Source organism: Guyanagaster necrorhizus (genome assembly GCF_019112545.1).
Source record: "Guyanagaster necrorhizus MCA 3950 unplaced genomic scaffold BT62scaffold_7, whole genome shotgun sequence".
Taxonomy (NCBI): domain Eukaryota; kingdom Fungi; phylum Basidiomycota; class Agaricomycetes; order Agaricales; family Physalacriaceae; genus Guyanagaster; species Guyanagaster necrorhizus.
Window position 1 is genome coordinate 1371336 of NW_025064886.1, and position 14643 is coordinate 1385978.

The 14643-nt window shown below is 40.8% G+C and overlaps 2 protein-coding genes across 2 annotated transcripts; one reads left to right on the forward strand and one right to left on the reverse strand.

Moving 5' to 3' along the window:
- The first annotated feature begins 261 nt into the window (after positions 1-261).
- Positions 262-1887, forward strand: BT62DRAFT_729955 (terpenoid synthase). Its single transcript, XM_043182043.1, has 7 exons — positions 262-430; positions 486-737; positions 792-830; positions 875-1055; positions 1108-1413; positions 1473-1698; positions 1751-1887. Exons 2-7 carry the CDS (start codon positions 575-577, stop codon positions 1853-1855), a joined length of 1020 nt encoding a protein of 339 aa, XP_043042328.1. The 5' UTR covers positions 262-430; positions 486-574; the 3' UTR covers positions 1856-1887.
- Positions 1888-1919: 32 nt separating this feature from the next.
- Positions 1920-3348, reverse strand: BT62DRAFT_1057365 (NAD(P)-binding protein; the record flags this gene model as incomplete). Its single annotated transcript, XM_043178581.1, has 6 exons — positions 3159-3348; positions 2978-3102; positions 2854-2921; positions 2680-2800; positions 2492-2545; positions 1920-2434 (listed from the first exon to the last, which is right to left on the reverse strand). Exons 1-6 carry the CDS (start codon positions 3278-3280, stop codon positions 1920-1922), a joined length of 1005 nt encoding a protein of 334 aa, XP_043042329.1. The 5' UTR covers positions 3281-3348.
- Between the last annotated feature and the right edge of the window lie 11295 nt (positions 3349-14643).

Sequence of the window (14643 nt, forward strand, 5' to 3'; positions counted from 1 at the left end):
ATTGACAGGAAACATGTTTAGAGCGCTCATTTATCGATGATAATAATCTGTCAACCTTGCCTCGGATCGCAGCACATCATCCTGAAAACTGGCTCAAGCTGAGATTTCACGTACTGTCTTTGCAGCACTAATGCCTTGAGGGATCAGCGTTCAGCACTTCAACGATTGATCGACTACTATTTCCTAATTCTTTGCGACTTGGCCGTTTCTCGCACCGAGTCTAATAGGTGTGCGCCCGAGTGCACCATCATCATTATCACCATCTGCTATCAATCTCTCCCAATCTCCTCGTTATTTATCTACCCAATTATGATTTGCACCGCACGCCACGCCATCAAAGGAAGGAAGGAGTTTTTAGACGTATATATACCCCTTAGCGCGCATACTAACCTAAATTACTGTTTTCTCCCTCTTCAAGTGTCTATCTGAGGTGGGTTAACTTGTATCAATTTCCGTGGTCGACATCTACTAACATTTGACTTGAGTCATCTTCACTTCTCTTGCTGTCGAGTCTGCATTTGAGAGAAACTCATCGCTACGACTATCTCACTATAGCACGTCAAGTTGAATCGAAATGGCACCAACGTCGTCTGCTAAACGGACAATGCACATTCCTCATCTACTTTGGTGCTGGCCCTGGAATCATAGCATGAATCCGCATTACGATATTGGCAGAGCGGAGTCGACTGCATGGGTCCGTTCCTTCAAAGCCGATGCGCCAGATAGTATCGATACCAGTAGGCCCCTACCTTTCTCCATATTACAGACAGTCTTGACATCTCGAATTTAAGGTCTCTTGCTCGCATTAGGGCTTCCTCGGGCGGATAAAGGTATAATTTTATCTGCTCGAAATCTTGTCATCTGACAGCTGCAGACACTTTCCGAATGGGCTGCGATTTGTTGATATTAATGTTATATTTCGACGATATAATCGAGGTTGACCTGATAGATGAACACGAGGCGCGATTGCTTGCGGATATTATCGTAGACGGCCTACAAAACCCAGATAAAGCGCGGCCCGTCGGTGAGTGGATTGGCGGAGAGATGGCCCGGCAGTACCCAAACTTTTATCTTTCCCTGTCTATTGATTTCCTGATGGGGTTTCAGGATCGGGGAGAGGGTAATCCGATTATTTAACCCCACTTCTCGTATAAGGTTCATCAATGCATTCGAGGCATACTGTGATGCAGCTGTGCAAGAGGCTGCCGATCAGACTGTTGAACGCATTCACAATATTCAGAGCTATATGGAGATCCGACGGGGAACCATTGCAACGCGGGTCTTATTCTCGCTTCTCGAGGTTGGTATGGATCTTCCGGAGGATGTTTGGAGTCGCAAAGAGATCGAGACTCTCAGATGTACGGCTATCGATCTCATCATCATTGGGAATGATATCTACTCTTACAACAAGGAGTGGGTCTATTCCGAATGCGTCCAGCGTGTTCCAAGCGTTAATTCTCTTTGGCTTCTAGACAGGCCCATGGAGAAACGCACAATCTCGTTGTCGTTGCAATGAATGAGCTCAAGATGAATCTGGATGAGACGGTCTCGTGGATGTCCGACCTGAACAACAAGCTCGTGCGGGAGTTTCTGACCACTTACAACGTGCTTCGTAGGTCAGAGTTGTATACGCAAGTCGGCTGGTACGTCGAAGGCTTGGGAAACTGGGTGCGAGGTATCGATGCTTTCAGCTTCAAGGTTAGCTCCATCTATTAGATGCGATTGATCCTTCTGACAGTCATTTTTGCAGAGCGAAAGGTACTTTGGGACGAGGGAGAGTGAGTTAGAGAAGGGGGGCATTATTGAATTACTTCCGGAAGGAAGTACTAGAATGACTTGTCCTTCTATTCGTTAGAGTTTCTGGACTTATAAGCACTGCGTCGGTAGCCCTATAGGCTCTTTGCGAAATACTGATAGGGCTATAGATGATGGAATAACGGTGGAACCTCGAACCCCTTCTCTTTCCACAAGCCTTCGGCGTGGACAAGACTATCAACGGTATCCAAAGCCGTCTTATCCCATAGAATGAACGAATCCGCCTTTAAACCAAGTACATCATCTATCTTCTGCCATTCCACAGGAAACGTATACAAAGACCACTCCCGTGCAAGGGTGGCATCGGTTAGGCGGTCCTTGAGCTCAGGGCGCTCTTTCGCGATGATCGTGAGAGCGTCCCTATATGAAGACCTGTGCGGGGACACAATTGCGAACCTCTTCGGCCCAACTTCTGTCGAAGGTGGGAATTTCAGGGCAAGGATGTGTGCCCTTGCAGCATCACGAACATCAATAGCACCTGGGGCGATAGGGATCCTAGTGTTTCCAGGTCGAAGGAGCGCATAGATGCTCTCGTTTGTAGACAGGGCGCTGAGATCTGGTTCGGGAAGGAAGCATTCGAAGCCAGGCGCGAAGGGCCCGTAAGTAAAGGCAGGTCCAGCTGCGGAGAAAGGCCGTATAAGTTTGGGTGAAACAAGCTGAACGAGTGCGACCATACCGAGCGTAACATCTATTTCTGTGTGTTTCTCCGCGAATTCAACGACCGCCAAGTCTGCATATTTCTTCTGGGCCATGTAAATTGGGAATGGTTATCCCGAGGCTATGGCTTGATCTTTGGTGACAGGATTCCAATCTGAAATCGGCGCAACGAGTAAAATGTGGATCAAATACTGAGAAAAGACTCACCGTTGGCGCCAAATGGTCCTTGTGGGAGAGGAAATGTCGCGATAGAACTAGTAACAACGACTCTGGGAACCTTCGCGTGGACAGCTTCCCGTAAAATATGTAGAGATCCTTCGATGCTGATCTACGAACAAAACATTAATGTTAAGTTGACGGCTTGAAGTGCAGGAAATGTACCTTAAAGGCTGTTTCTACATCAACTCGTCCCGGAAGAGGAGCTGCAGCATGGATTATCCCATCAACACCTTATAGAAGTGGCGTGAGCCAATATTGACCGTAAGTTATCATCGAGCTCTCTCACCTTTGAGGTATTGACTCAAGTCACCGGAAGTGATGTCGGCGACCTCGATGACTTCGAATCTGTCGCTACTGTAGTTGGCGGAGAGGGCCTTCTTCAGGAGTTCGATCTTCTTTCCTCGGGCAGCACTAAAATATAACACTATCAATTGAAAAATTTGCAATGTACCGTGAATAGAACGTACGCTCGAACGAAATACCGGTTATTTAGCAATTGGGACAATATATGGTAGCCGATAAAGCCTGAGCCCCCAGTAACCTGGAAGAAGAGGGACAGTTGAGATACCGTGAAGAGCGGGAAGGCCATGAGAATGCACAAATATTAAACCAGAGTTTGAGTTGCTAGGTGACATTTTGGTAGGATGTATTGGGGTGGTTGTGGTGTTTAGGCCAGCTTCTATGCTTGTTCTAGGAGTTGAGAGGACGTGAGGAGCAGTATTGGATGAGGAGTGTTCTTAGGAGCGAGGGGTTGGGGACAAAACAAGTCTTTGTTTGGACACCAAAGCTCTCTCGCGATGGCCCCTCAAGGGAAGCCATGCTCAAGCCACCACGGGCGCGAAATGGAAATCCAGCGGATTGGGAGAGGGAGCAAGAGGCGCGGCCACATGAAGTTGAGCAGACAGGTGGAGGATACGGTCACGAGGAACATCGATATAGAGTTTGTAAGCATCGCTATGCCATCTTCCTAGCAACTGAATCTCATAGTCAGAAAACCCAGCTACAGCAGCTGATGATGCAGCCCCACACTGAAAACTATGGCCAGAGAAACTGGATGAGTCCAGCCTGAGAAGAGCAAGATGGTCCTTCAAAGTGTGCACAAATGCATTACAACGGAGTGGATCGCCATTCATATCTGCAAATAGTGGGGCTTGGCCATCCAGGGGATGGATTATAAAAAGATTCTTCAATGCTGACATTGCACATGTAGAAGATTCGGATGTGGTAGCAATCAAGACTGTGACGCCTTTTCTAAAGGGGTCAGTCTTTGATGCAGGGAGTGTAAGATGAATGTGGGATGGGCAATCAAAGTCAGGCAGGAACTGAATGGCATCCCTGGTAATGTGCACTGCGGGATTGAAAACTTCATTGCCTGACAGAGTGAATTCTCCACAACGGAGAAAAGCTGACCATGTGAGCTTGGATGCAGCATCAAAAATAGCATTGTTGATGTGTGAGGTGTTCCCTGCAATGGAAGACAATATTTGTAGGATATTCAGTGTGATAGGCATCTTGGGGTTCCGCTCTCGCTCGCCATAGAAGCACTTGATACCCCGAAGGAGGCACTGGACAGACAAGGACTTGCACTGATTGAAAGGAAGCCCTGCATTGACATGAAGTGAGTGTAACACACTAATATATGATTTGATGGTCTTTGGCATCAATCCTCTGGAGCATAACCAGGTCGCCCATTCCATTACTGCAGTGATACTTGCTAGTAAGAATTGGCCTGGAGGGTCCATGAACTTGGGATGAAGTCTGAGGAAGTCAATAAAGGATTTCTGTCTACTGGAGTATGTTTTCTGAGTGCTGGATGCAAGGCCATGGAAGAGGAAGAATGTGACACATGAAGAGTAGTGAGGGTGTGTTTCATAGAATGAGGATGGGACTTCATTGAAGAGGATTTCTTTTGGAGGTTGGGTGTGAGTTGAAACATCCAGTGGTACTGGAAACAAGACACTGCATCAGCAATGCTATTTTCAGCAGTAGAAATCCAAACTGAGAAAAAAGAGAAATCCAAGCAAGATGCAAGCATTACTATAACCTGAAGGACTGCCATGCTATGTGAAGACCAACTCATCCCAGAATTGAGCCAGCTAACCATGTTCTGATTATCACAACAAAAATTGACTGTCTTTCCTGACTATAAGTCATCCCAGCACAAAATAGCTTGTAAGATAGCATACAGCTCTTTATACTGGATGTCACAGCTCCTCAAGTGACATGGGCAATAAGAAGAGAACCACTCATCACTAAAATGGCCACCCAAGCCTTTTTGACCACTAGCATCTGTGAAAACAGAAACTACCTCTCACTCTTCTTTCAACAGGCAGATTCCATTCCACCTTGAGCTGAATACACTCTACCAGTTGATATCAGAGGCAACACCTGATGGAATGTGCTGGATGGAAAACTTAGATGAAAAAGAAGAGGCAAAATTATGTAGCTGACAGAGAAATGGGCATGAGGGATAACCTGTGAACAGAATTGGAGATACTCTGTAAGTTCATCCAGCTCACAGAGAGTACATGAGCTCTTGATTTGCCATGTGTGGAGGAGGTCATGAAGGTATGAGAGCTTGTCAACTGGTAGGCAACCTTCCATGTGCACAGAGTCAAGAATGATGCCAAGGAACTCAATGATACATGAGGATTATTCTGTCTTGGATTCCTGGAAGGAAAGACCAAGCTCATGACCAAGAGCTAGTACTCATTCTACAGCTGCAGTAGATATGGCATCTGGAGTGTGTGGAGAGAAAATTTGGAGAACATCATCCAAATAATGATGTATAGCAGCAGGTATGTGACATTGGATAATCCAATGCAGCACTTCCACAAACAAGTTAAAGATATATGGAGTGATCTTCAACTTGAAGATAAGCACCTGCAAAAAATAAAATTCATGGCCCCAAGAAATTCCAAGATAATGCCAGTGTTAGACTCAAGCCACACATGATCTGAACACATGATAAACTAACATGGTTTCACCTTCAAACCTTTGCACTAGAGTTCACTTGTTGTATCCTATTGACCAAATGCTTCAAGGCTGCAAACAGATATAGCTTGAGAGTAGAATAAGGTGAATAAACTTTAGCTTGAAGCTGGGATTATACCAGTGAGAGCTGTCCTACTTATATATTATAAGTCTGTTGAGATAAATATACTACTACTTATTATGTCTGTCCAAGTCATTGTGTTCATTGTCCTTGAACATCACTACTATCTACAATAGGGTTGTTGTATATTGCCAAGTGTCATCATTATGTTGAAAGACAATGACAGACTTGGCTTGTTGTGATGACTAAGCTGATCCCACAGTCTTAAGTGCTGATACAGGTGCCTTGACTAAGCATAAATAGGGATTAATTAAGAAAAAAAATAGAAAAATCATAACATTATCCCCTCCTTAAGACTATTGTCTTGATGGCTTAATTAAGAGACAATTTATAATCATATATAGCATCTGAAGCATTCATTTATTTTTCATTTATCCACTGGTTAGATTTTAGACTATAGCTCTTTCAACTGATCAGGTAATCAACTGTCATGGTTGTCCCACTGCCTCTGGCCTTAACCTTTTGCAATTTATGGTTTAAGACCTGGTTGATCTTATAATATTCTTTATCATCAATTAGATCAGGAGGAGAAGGTGAGAGTTGTTCTTAATTTGGGAATACCAGTGCAATAAAAGAGATTAAGAGTGATTTGTTAAATATGTCATGGATTTTCCATATAGATGGAAGATGTAATTGATAGGCAGAAGGACCAATTTTGATGAGGATGAGAAAGAGGCTGATGCATTTGTTGGCAAGTTTCTGTTTTGGTCATAGTAGATGAAAGTTGGTTATATTCAACCAGACTTTATTGTTTACTGTGAATATGTGAGTGGGAGTGCAATATTTGTTATACTGTTTTTTCATGGAAGTGGCTGTTTTTTCAAGAGCAATCTGGATTTTATCATGGATCTTGAACATTGTGGTAGTGAATTCATTTGAGGCAGAAGTTGATATATAGACACATTCTATGTGGGTGACATTGGGATGTTGGTTGTGATTAACAAAGAACAGGGTTTTACTAGTAGTAGAGTGAATGTGGTTGTTGTGCTAAAAGGCTGCAAGAGCAAGTCATTCCATTCAATCATCTTGATAGTAGTTAATAAAAAGCTGGAGGTATTTTTTGATTTTCTGATTGATTCATTCTATCTGATCATCTATTTGTGGATGATAGATGGTAGATATATTTCATCAAATATTGAGTAGCCAGTATAGGTCATTAAGGAATTTTGAGATGAATTGTGGTCTCCAATTGGAGATCACAATCTGAGGCATCTTATATTTAGCATATACTTCATCATAAAGTATTTTGGCCTATCCTTTTAATGTTAACTCCATTAAACACATGACTAGAATGATCACTTTTGAAAACTGATCAGTGATGATAAGAATCACATTATACCCATTGCAGTCTGGTAATCCAATAATCATGTCCACTGAGATGTGAGTCTATGGTGATTGAGAGACCTTATTTGGATAGAGTAGCATAGCTTGAGATTGTGTTGACAACTTATTTTGCTGGTAAGTCTCACACCTCTTGACATACCATTTGATGTCTTAGCCTAATTTAGACTACTAATACTCTCATAAGACTAATTTTTTAGTCTTTGCAATTCCTGAATATCCTGTGATTGCATGATCATAGCTCATGGCAATAATCTCTTCTCAAAGTTCTTGATCCTGTGAAATATAGATCTGCCTGTCATATTGGATTATTCCACCTTTCTTCATCATTTTTTGTTTGTGATTCAGAGATAGAGCCATGCATTGATCCCACTTACTACTGTCTCAGGTCACACTCTTGATCTACTTATAGATCTCTTTCTCCATTAGTATTATCATTGTCTAAAAGTGTTCAGACTTTAATAATATTACTCTCTCATTATTATATCCTCTTTAATCATAGTTCACATGCTGACTGAGAAGATCAGCCTTCTTGTTTGCCACTCCAGCCTTATGGTGCAGAGTGTACTTGTACTAGCTCAGTTTGATTATCCAGTGAGCCTATTATTAGTTGAGCTTTTGTAGTGTATAGAAATAGCAGAGGTTTTGATGGTCAGTCCAAATTTCAAGGGTCTGAACTGTGCTGATTAGATAATAGTATCACTCTTCTAGAGCAAGCATTATCGCAAGGAGTTTCTTGTTGTATATTTTATAATTTTGTTCTGTCACTGTTAGAGCCTTAGATAGAAAGGCTATGAGTTACTATTTCCCATCCTGTTTTTAGAAAAGTATAGCCCCAATAGCTTCCTCACTTGAATCAGCCTCCACCTGAAACTTTCTATCCTGAGTCAGAATTGCTAAGACAACATCTTCAGCAAGCTATCATTTCAGATTGTTAAAAGCTGATTGCTAAAAAGTTTCTCATGTCTATAGAGCATTTCTAGTTAATTGCATTATTGGTCTGACAATTTTGCTGTAATCATGAATAAACTGTTGGTAGAAGTTAGTGAATCTCAAAAAGGACTGTAACTCCTTCTTCTTTCTAGGGATTGGTCATTTGATCATCTTAGCCACTTTGACAGAGTCCATTCAGATGCTTTCTTTGCTAATGATTACTCTGAGGTATTCTGTCTTCAATACCTCAAATTTGCACTTCTTCACTTTGAGAAATAATTTGTGTTTCCTCATAAGAGCTAGTACTTGTCAAATAAGTTGTCAATATTTGGTGTGATCTTTTAACATAATAAGAATATTATCCAGGTATATTGTTATCTTTTCAGTAGTGATGAGATTCTTAAAGATATCATTCATCATCTACTAAAAAGTGGTTGGAGAGTTTATGAGTCTGAAGAACATAACTATGGGCTCAAATAGCTCTTGATTAGTTTAAAATGCTGCCTTCTATTTGTTGCCCTTCTTGATTCATATATTGTTATACCCCCATCAGATATCTAGTTTGGTATAATACTTGGCTCCCTTAAGCTTATCCATTAACTCAGAAATCAGCAAGAGCAGATAACAATTCTTGATCATCATTTTATTCAGTTTCTGATAGTCTTATACTGACTGGAGTTTGCTATCCTTCTTTTTGATGAAGAAGAATGGCAATGCCATAAGAGACTTTGATGGCTAAATTCACTCACTGGAGAGATTCTTGTCTAAGAATTTGTTGAGTTTCTGCTATTCATGATTGCTGAGTGGATAGGTCTTGCAATCAAAGTTGGCATTAGCATTAGAGATCAACTTGATCATGTGATTTTAAGGCTTGAGCTCTAGTAGTTTGTTAAAGCTTTCTTTATTGAACAGGTCATAGTAGTCCTGCACCCATTTGGGAATCATCTCTTCAAATGACTTCTCCTTTTCTGCATTGGTCTTAGTCACCAAGTCATTGGTATGATGTACCACTTGAATATGCAGAGCCTGCTAGAGGTTAACAGTGAGGATGATTTCTCTGTCTTCCATCTTTTTGTCCCAATAGTCTTTGAGATCTTCATCAGACAATTCAAAAGAAAATTTCTAGCACTTGTATTATGCAAAGATGATGTGTCCAGTTTTCTAATTGATGAGAGAGTTATGTCAGATCAACTAGTCATAGCCAAGGAACACCTTCTTTGTTCCTAAGTTAGTGATAGCCAGGTCAATCCATTCTGAGTGGTCTTTAATAGTAAGCCAGAGTTTGATAAACTTGGTAATTAAGCCAGCTTGATTCTTGATACCATTAGCATATATATAGAGATTGGGGCTGCTGTAGCTCAGATTGGAAGATTGTACTTGATGACAAAAGCATGATTTATTGAGCTGCCAGTGCAGCTGCTATCAACTAATGCCATGATGATATAGATCAAGCAGTTTGTGAGGGTTTTGATCTGCACTTTGGCAGTTAAGTTCTGTCCTAGGGTTTTTGCCTGTTAGACATATCTTTAGGGTCCTTGGAGTTTATCAAGCTATTTCAAAGCTCAACATTGCTCCACCTTCTTCATCTCTTTGATCATCTCATCAATAACTTCTTCAGCCTGAGTTTTGTGTACTCAGTTCTTGAGTACTGCCTTTGCTGCTTCTTTTGTAGGTGCTTCTTTGATGACCTGCCAGATCTATTTCATGTTAAATAGCTTGAGCCATCTAATAGGAGTCTCTCCTTCTGTTCAGCCTGTAGGTGTTTGAGTTTTAGCTTTTGACAATTTATGTAGAGTGTGTTTGACAGCAGAGGATAGAGGTATATTTGAACATACTTTTAAGTTAGATATGGGAGTATCTACAGAAGTACTATCAGTCTGTCCTACAGCTATGTGTGACACACTGTTCTTCTTGGCTGATCTAATGGAATCACTCACTGATTGATCCTGTCTTTTATCTCCTCTATCTTTGTTTCTGCACTAAGTTCTTCTACTTCTTTCTGCAGCTCAGTGATTTGCACCCATATATCTTTGCATGTCTGCTTCTTCAGGCAGTTCCATGATATATGGCCTTTTTGGCCACAATTGAAACACTTGCTCTCTTTCTTGAGCTGATCAATATCCATTGGCTTGCTGCTTCTAGTGTATGTTGTCTCTATTTCTGTCTTCTGAGTGCCATAAGAGAGCATGCTAGTGGTCAATGATGCTCCTGTCTTAGTACTGGATTGACTATTGGTCTTCTGATTGGAAGATGAGTTTGACTTCTGATACTCCTGTAGATTTGCCTGTTCTGCTTTCTGCCACTGCCTCTCCTTGTATATCTCAGTGATGTGTTCTTTCTATTTATCATACCCTTTTAGGATGAACTTGCCAATATCAGAAATCATTTTGATGTAAGATAGTAGAATCTCTCTCTTGAGTGCCTTTATCAATTGTCCATCATCAGCAATGTCATTCTGAATCTCAGCAAGTTTGATGAGCTGTTTCAGCTCATTGAAGTATTTGATGGCTGCTTTGTCACCCATCTTGAATTCCTTGATCTTTGATTTGTGCACTTCCTGCACAGCAAGATTAATGAATTTGTTGTTCAACATTTGTTTGAAGACAGATCAGAATGAAAAGCAGTGATATTGTTGAGTGGTTGAGTAAGAGTTTGAGGAAATTAAAATTCACTACATCTTAGCTTTGTCTTTAAGGTAAGATACAGCAAATGTGATCTTGTTCATGTCTGCTCTGAAGTAGGTGATGTAAACCTTGAAGTACTGCTTGCAATCAATGAGGAATTGATTAATATCATTAGAGGCATCTTTAAAAGAGTGTGGCTTTCAGAGTAGGTCAGGTTTGCATTAGAGGACAGTAGCATTCTCTAGTAAAGCCCCCATAGAGTTGGGCCACTGATTGAAGGGTGGGCACTACTACTTGGTTGGCAGACTGGAGAAAAAGTGAAGAGATCCATTGTCAGCAACAGGGCTTCCCATTAGTACTATTTCTTTTTATACTATGATTCTGTTTTGGATCATAAATCTGAGCTTAATGGCTTCAGAGTTATCTTTTACCAGTTCCTTCCTGCTTTCTTTAGCTTTATCAGATGGTAGTTGTCTACTTAGGAGCTGGCTTCTCTTGCTGGTTTATAGATTTTGAAATCCAGCAGGCTGAGTGACTGGTTGAGATTGAGATTAAGAAAGCTGAGTTGCTGAGGATCAGATTGATGGCATAATATAAGAGTATCAGCTTTAGTAGATCCAGACTGATAGGGCTGTATAGATAGCTTGCTTCAGAGCTATAGATGGGGTCCATGGCATCAGCTTGATATCATATTTAGACACATATTCTGGCAACTGGTTGAGCTGATCTTCTGGATGCCTTCTGTTATAAACTGAAATTGCATATTTAGTAGCAGCATATTGTAAAATATCCTGCTTCTTGAGATTGTCTGCTGAAATATACTTCTGTCTCAGAGACAATGCCAACCAGACCTTATCCCACTATATGAATGCTATACTTTTCTGATACAGCCCATTGAACTCTTCTTTGCATGTCCATTGAATTTTCTCCAACAAGGCTTCTTCATCTGTTTCTTCTTCTGCATACTTCTCTAGTCATTTCCAATCAAGAGGAACATTATTCCCTATATTGTCCTCTTCATTCTCTTTATTCCTCTCATCTCTGCTGTCCTCTTTGAGGAAGCTGTCATGCAGGTCATAAGTAGATGGTGCCTGAGGTCTGATTGTTGCTAGTAAACTGGTTGTCATTTTAGGTACTAGGTCTGAGGTCATTGGTTGGAGGAGAAGGTTGGAGGAGAAGGCTGGAGGAGGGTGGCTCTGATGTTTGGATCATCTTGGTGGTCATCTTGTGCTCTTGCCTCCTCCAGGTCTCAGCTATAGATGCAGAAGTTTCAATAGAAATAGAGATTGAGAAAGAGCACTGTGACTCTTCCTCCAAGGAAACAGCAGAGACCCTGGTCAGGAATATGAGCATTGAGAGGAACTTGAAGCCCATATGTGTCAAGAACAGAGTCAGCATGAAAAGGGATGATGTCGATATCAGTGATACTGACACTTTAGAGAGAGGGATTATTACTCCTTCTTTGAGCTTTATCAGCAGTGATTGCTTCAGCAGATCCTGCTCAGGGGTCAGTTTCTAATATAGTGGGGGTACTAGGTTTCCTGAAGAGGAAACTGATAGAATCAGTCTAAAGACCATACTAGAAGGGGTTCCCAGAATCCAGATGGTGGCCTTCAGCTCTCATTGTTGTCTTCTGTACTGAGTGTTATAGAGCTCATTATCATGTAAGGCCTGTTGTTGGGCCTGTTTTGCCTTGGCTCAGTTGAGGTTTTTGATGATCTCCCTTCTTGCAGTCTTAATTTCCTCAGTGGTGAAATCTCTGACATCTTACTCAAGCTGATCAGCAATAGTTGGGCTCCAGTATTCTCTTGAGCCTTCTAACTCAGGATAAGAGTCACTGTACTGGGTTGGTGTGAGACTGAACTTAGGGATCATGTAGAGAGAACTGTGTTTAGAGTGTGTGGGCAAAATGGATTGGGGTCCTGGAGCCACTCTAATGGCATCAAGAGAGTCCTAAGCACAGTTTCTAATGACATGCTTTAGAAAGACAGTATTGTCAGAGGGCAAGTTGTTAAAGAAGTTGTTGGAGAGGTCCTTGTCCTCATGGTTCAGAACTGGAGAGAATCTCAGTGAGACCTATAGGTTTCTAAAACCAGTGAGTCATAGATTGTTTTGTCTGCTGGCTGGTCTGAGAGAATACTGATGTCTTTCTTCTTGCAGAGTGCTCTATAAATTTGTTCTCTCAGAGTCAGTTCATATATGGTTTTTGTCATGGGCTGAGTAGAAGTTCTGAGAGAGGCTGGAATGTTGTGAAAGGGGAGGTCTGATGTGATATTTCTGAGAATACAGCAGATCTGCTGGAATTCTTAGTAGTGCCTGACCGTCTAAGCAGTGATTGATTAGCATCTCTGATAAAGTTGAATGATCACCAATAAGCCTAATAATATTCTGATGATAGAAGCAAGGAGTTTAAAGAACTCATGGTTAAAATTGAAAGATATGCTGTTGATAGATGACATTCAGTTTCCTCTGCACTTATTGTATGTGAGGAAAGGGAAGTGTAAGCTTTGAGCTAATTGTTAGACTCAAGCTGCATGTGATCTGAACATATGATAAACTAGCATAGTTTGCCTTCAAATCTTTGCACTAGAGTTCACTTGTTGTATCCTATTGACCAAATGCTTCAAGGCCACAAACAGATATAGCTTAAGAGTAGAATGAGATGAATAAACTTTAGCTTGAAGCTGGAGTTATACCAGTGAGAGCTGTTCTACTTATATACTACAAGTCTGTTGAGATAAATATACTACTACTTATTATGTCTGTTCAAGTTATTATGTTTATTGTCCTTGAACATCACTACTATCTATAATAGAGTTGTTGTATGTCATCAAGTGTCATCATTGCATCAAAAGACAATGACAGACTTAGCTTGTTGTGATGACTAAGCTGGTCCCATGGTCCTAAGCACTGGTACAAGTATCTTGACTAAGCATAAATAGGGGTTAATTGAGAAAAGAAATAGAAAAATCATAACAGCCAGTCTGAGGTCTGAATGGAAATCTGATGAAATATATCTTTAAGGTTTAATTTTGACATCTTGAAATCTGACCCTGAGAAAATGAGGTCTTTGGCTGCTTTCTCAAACATGTCATAGGAGATATAAGATTCTGAGTCAAAAATACCATCATTAACAGAAGATAAGTGAGACTATGAAAGATAGTTGATAATGCACAATTTTTCAGATTTACACTTATGTTAGACTCAAGTTGCATGTGATCAGAACATGTAATAAACTAGCACTGTATCATATTCATACAGTCATGTTAGAGTCCACTTATTATGCTCTGTTGACCAATGTGCTTCAAGGCCTTTGCAAGAAAGCTTGAGAGTGAAGTGATATGAATAAACTTTAGCTTGAAGCTGGAGTTATACCAGTGAGAGCTAGTCTACTTATATACTACTTATTGGTCAAGATAAATATACTACTTTTTATTATACTGGTCCAGGTCCTTGTACCTATTGTCTTTGAGTGTTGTTACTATCTACAAAAAGCCATTGTGTATTATCAAGAGTTTATCACTACATCAGAGGACAATGACTGATTGGCATGTTGTAATAACTAAGTCTCTCTCATGATTCTAAGCACTGGTCTAGGCATTCTGACTAAGCATAAATAAGGGTTAATCAAGTAAAGAAATAGAAAAATTGTAACATTACTCCCTTCTTAAGACCATTGTCCTGATAGCTTAATTCAGAGATAATTCATAATCTCATATAGCATCATCTGCAGTCATCCACTTTTTGTTCACCCACTGATTAGATTCAGATCTGTAGCCCTTCCAACTGACAAGGTAGTTAACTGTTGTTGTTGATCCACTCTCATATGCATGCACTTTATGAAGATGATAGTTTAAGACTTAGTCTATTTTATAGTGCTCTTCATTATTGATCAGATCAGGTGGCAGAGGTGGCAGTTGTTCTTGATTTGAGAATAAT

Bases quoted from the DNA above. Each gene is read 5' to 3' on its own strand.
- BT62DRAFT_729955 (XM_043182043.1), top strand. From the start codon at position 575: ATGGCACCAACGTCGTCTGCTAAACGGACAATGCACATTCCTCATCTA. The intron at 1,056-1,107 runs GTACCCAAACTT...ATGGGGTTTCAG, and splicing joins GGCGGAGAGATGGCCCGGCA to GATCGGGGAGAGGGTAATCC. The intron at 1,414-1,472 runs GTGGGTCTATTC...TTTGGCTTCTAG, and splicing joins ATCTACTCTTACAACAAGGA to ACAGGCCCATGGAGAAACGC.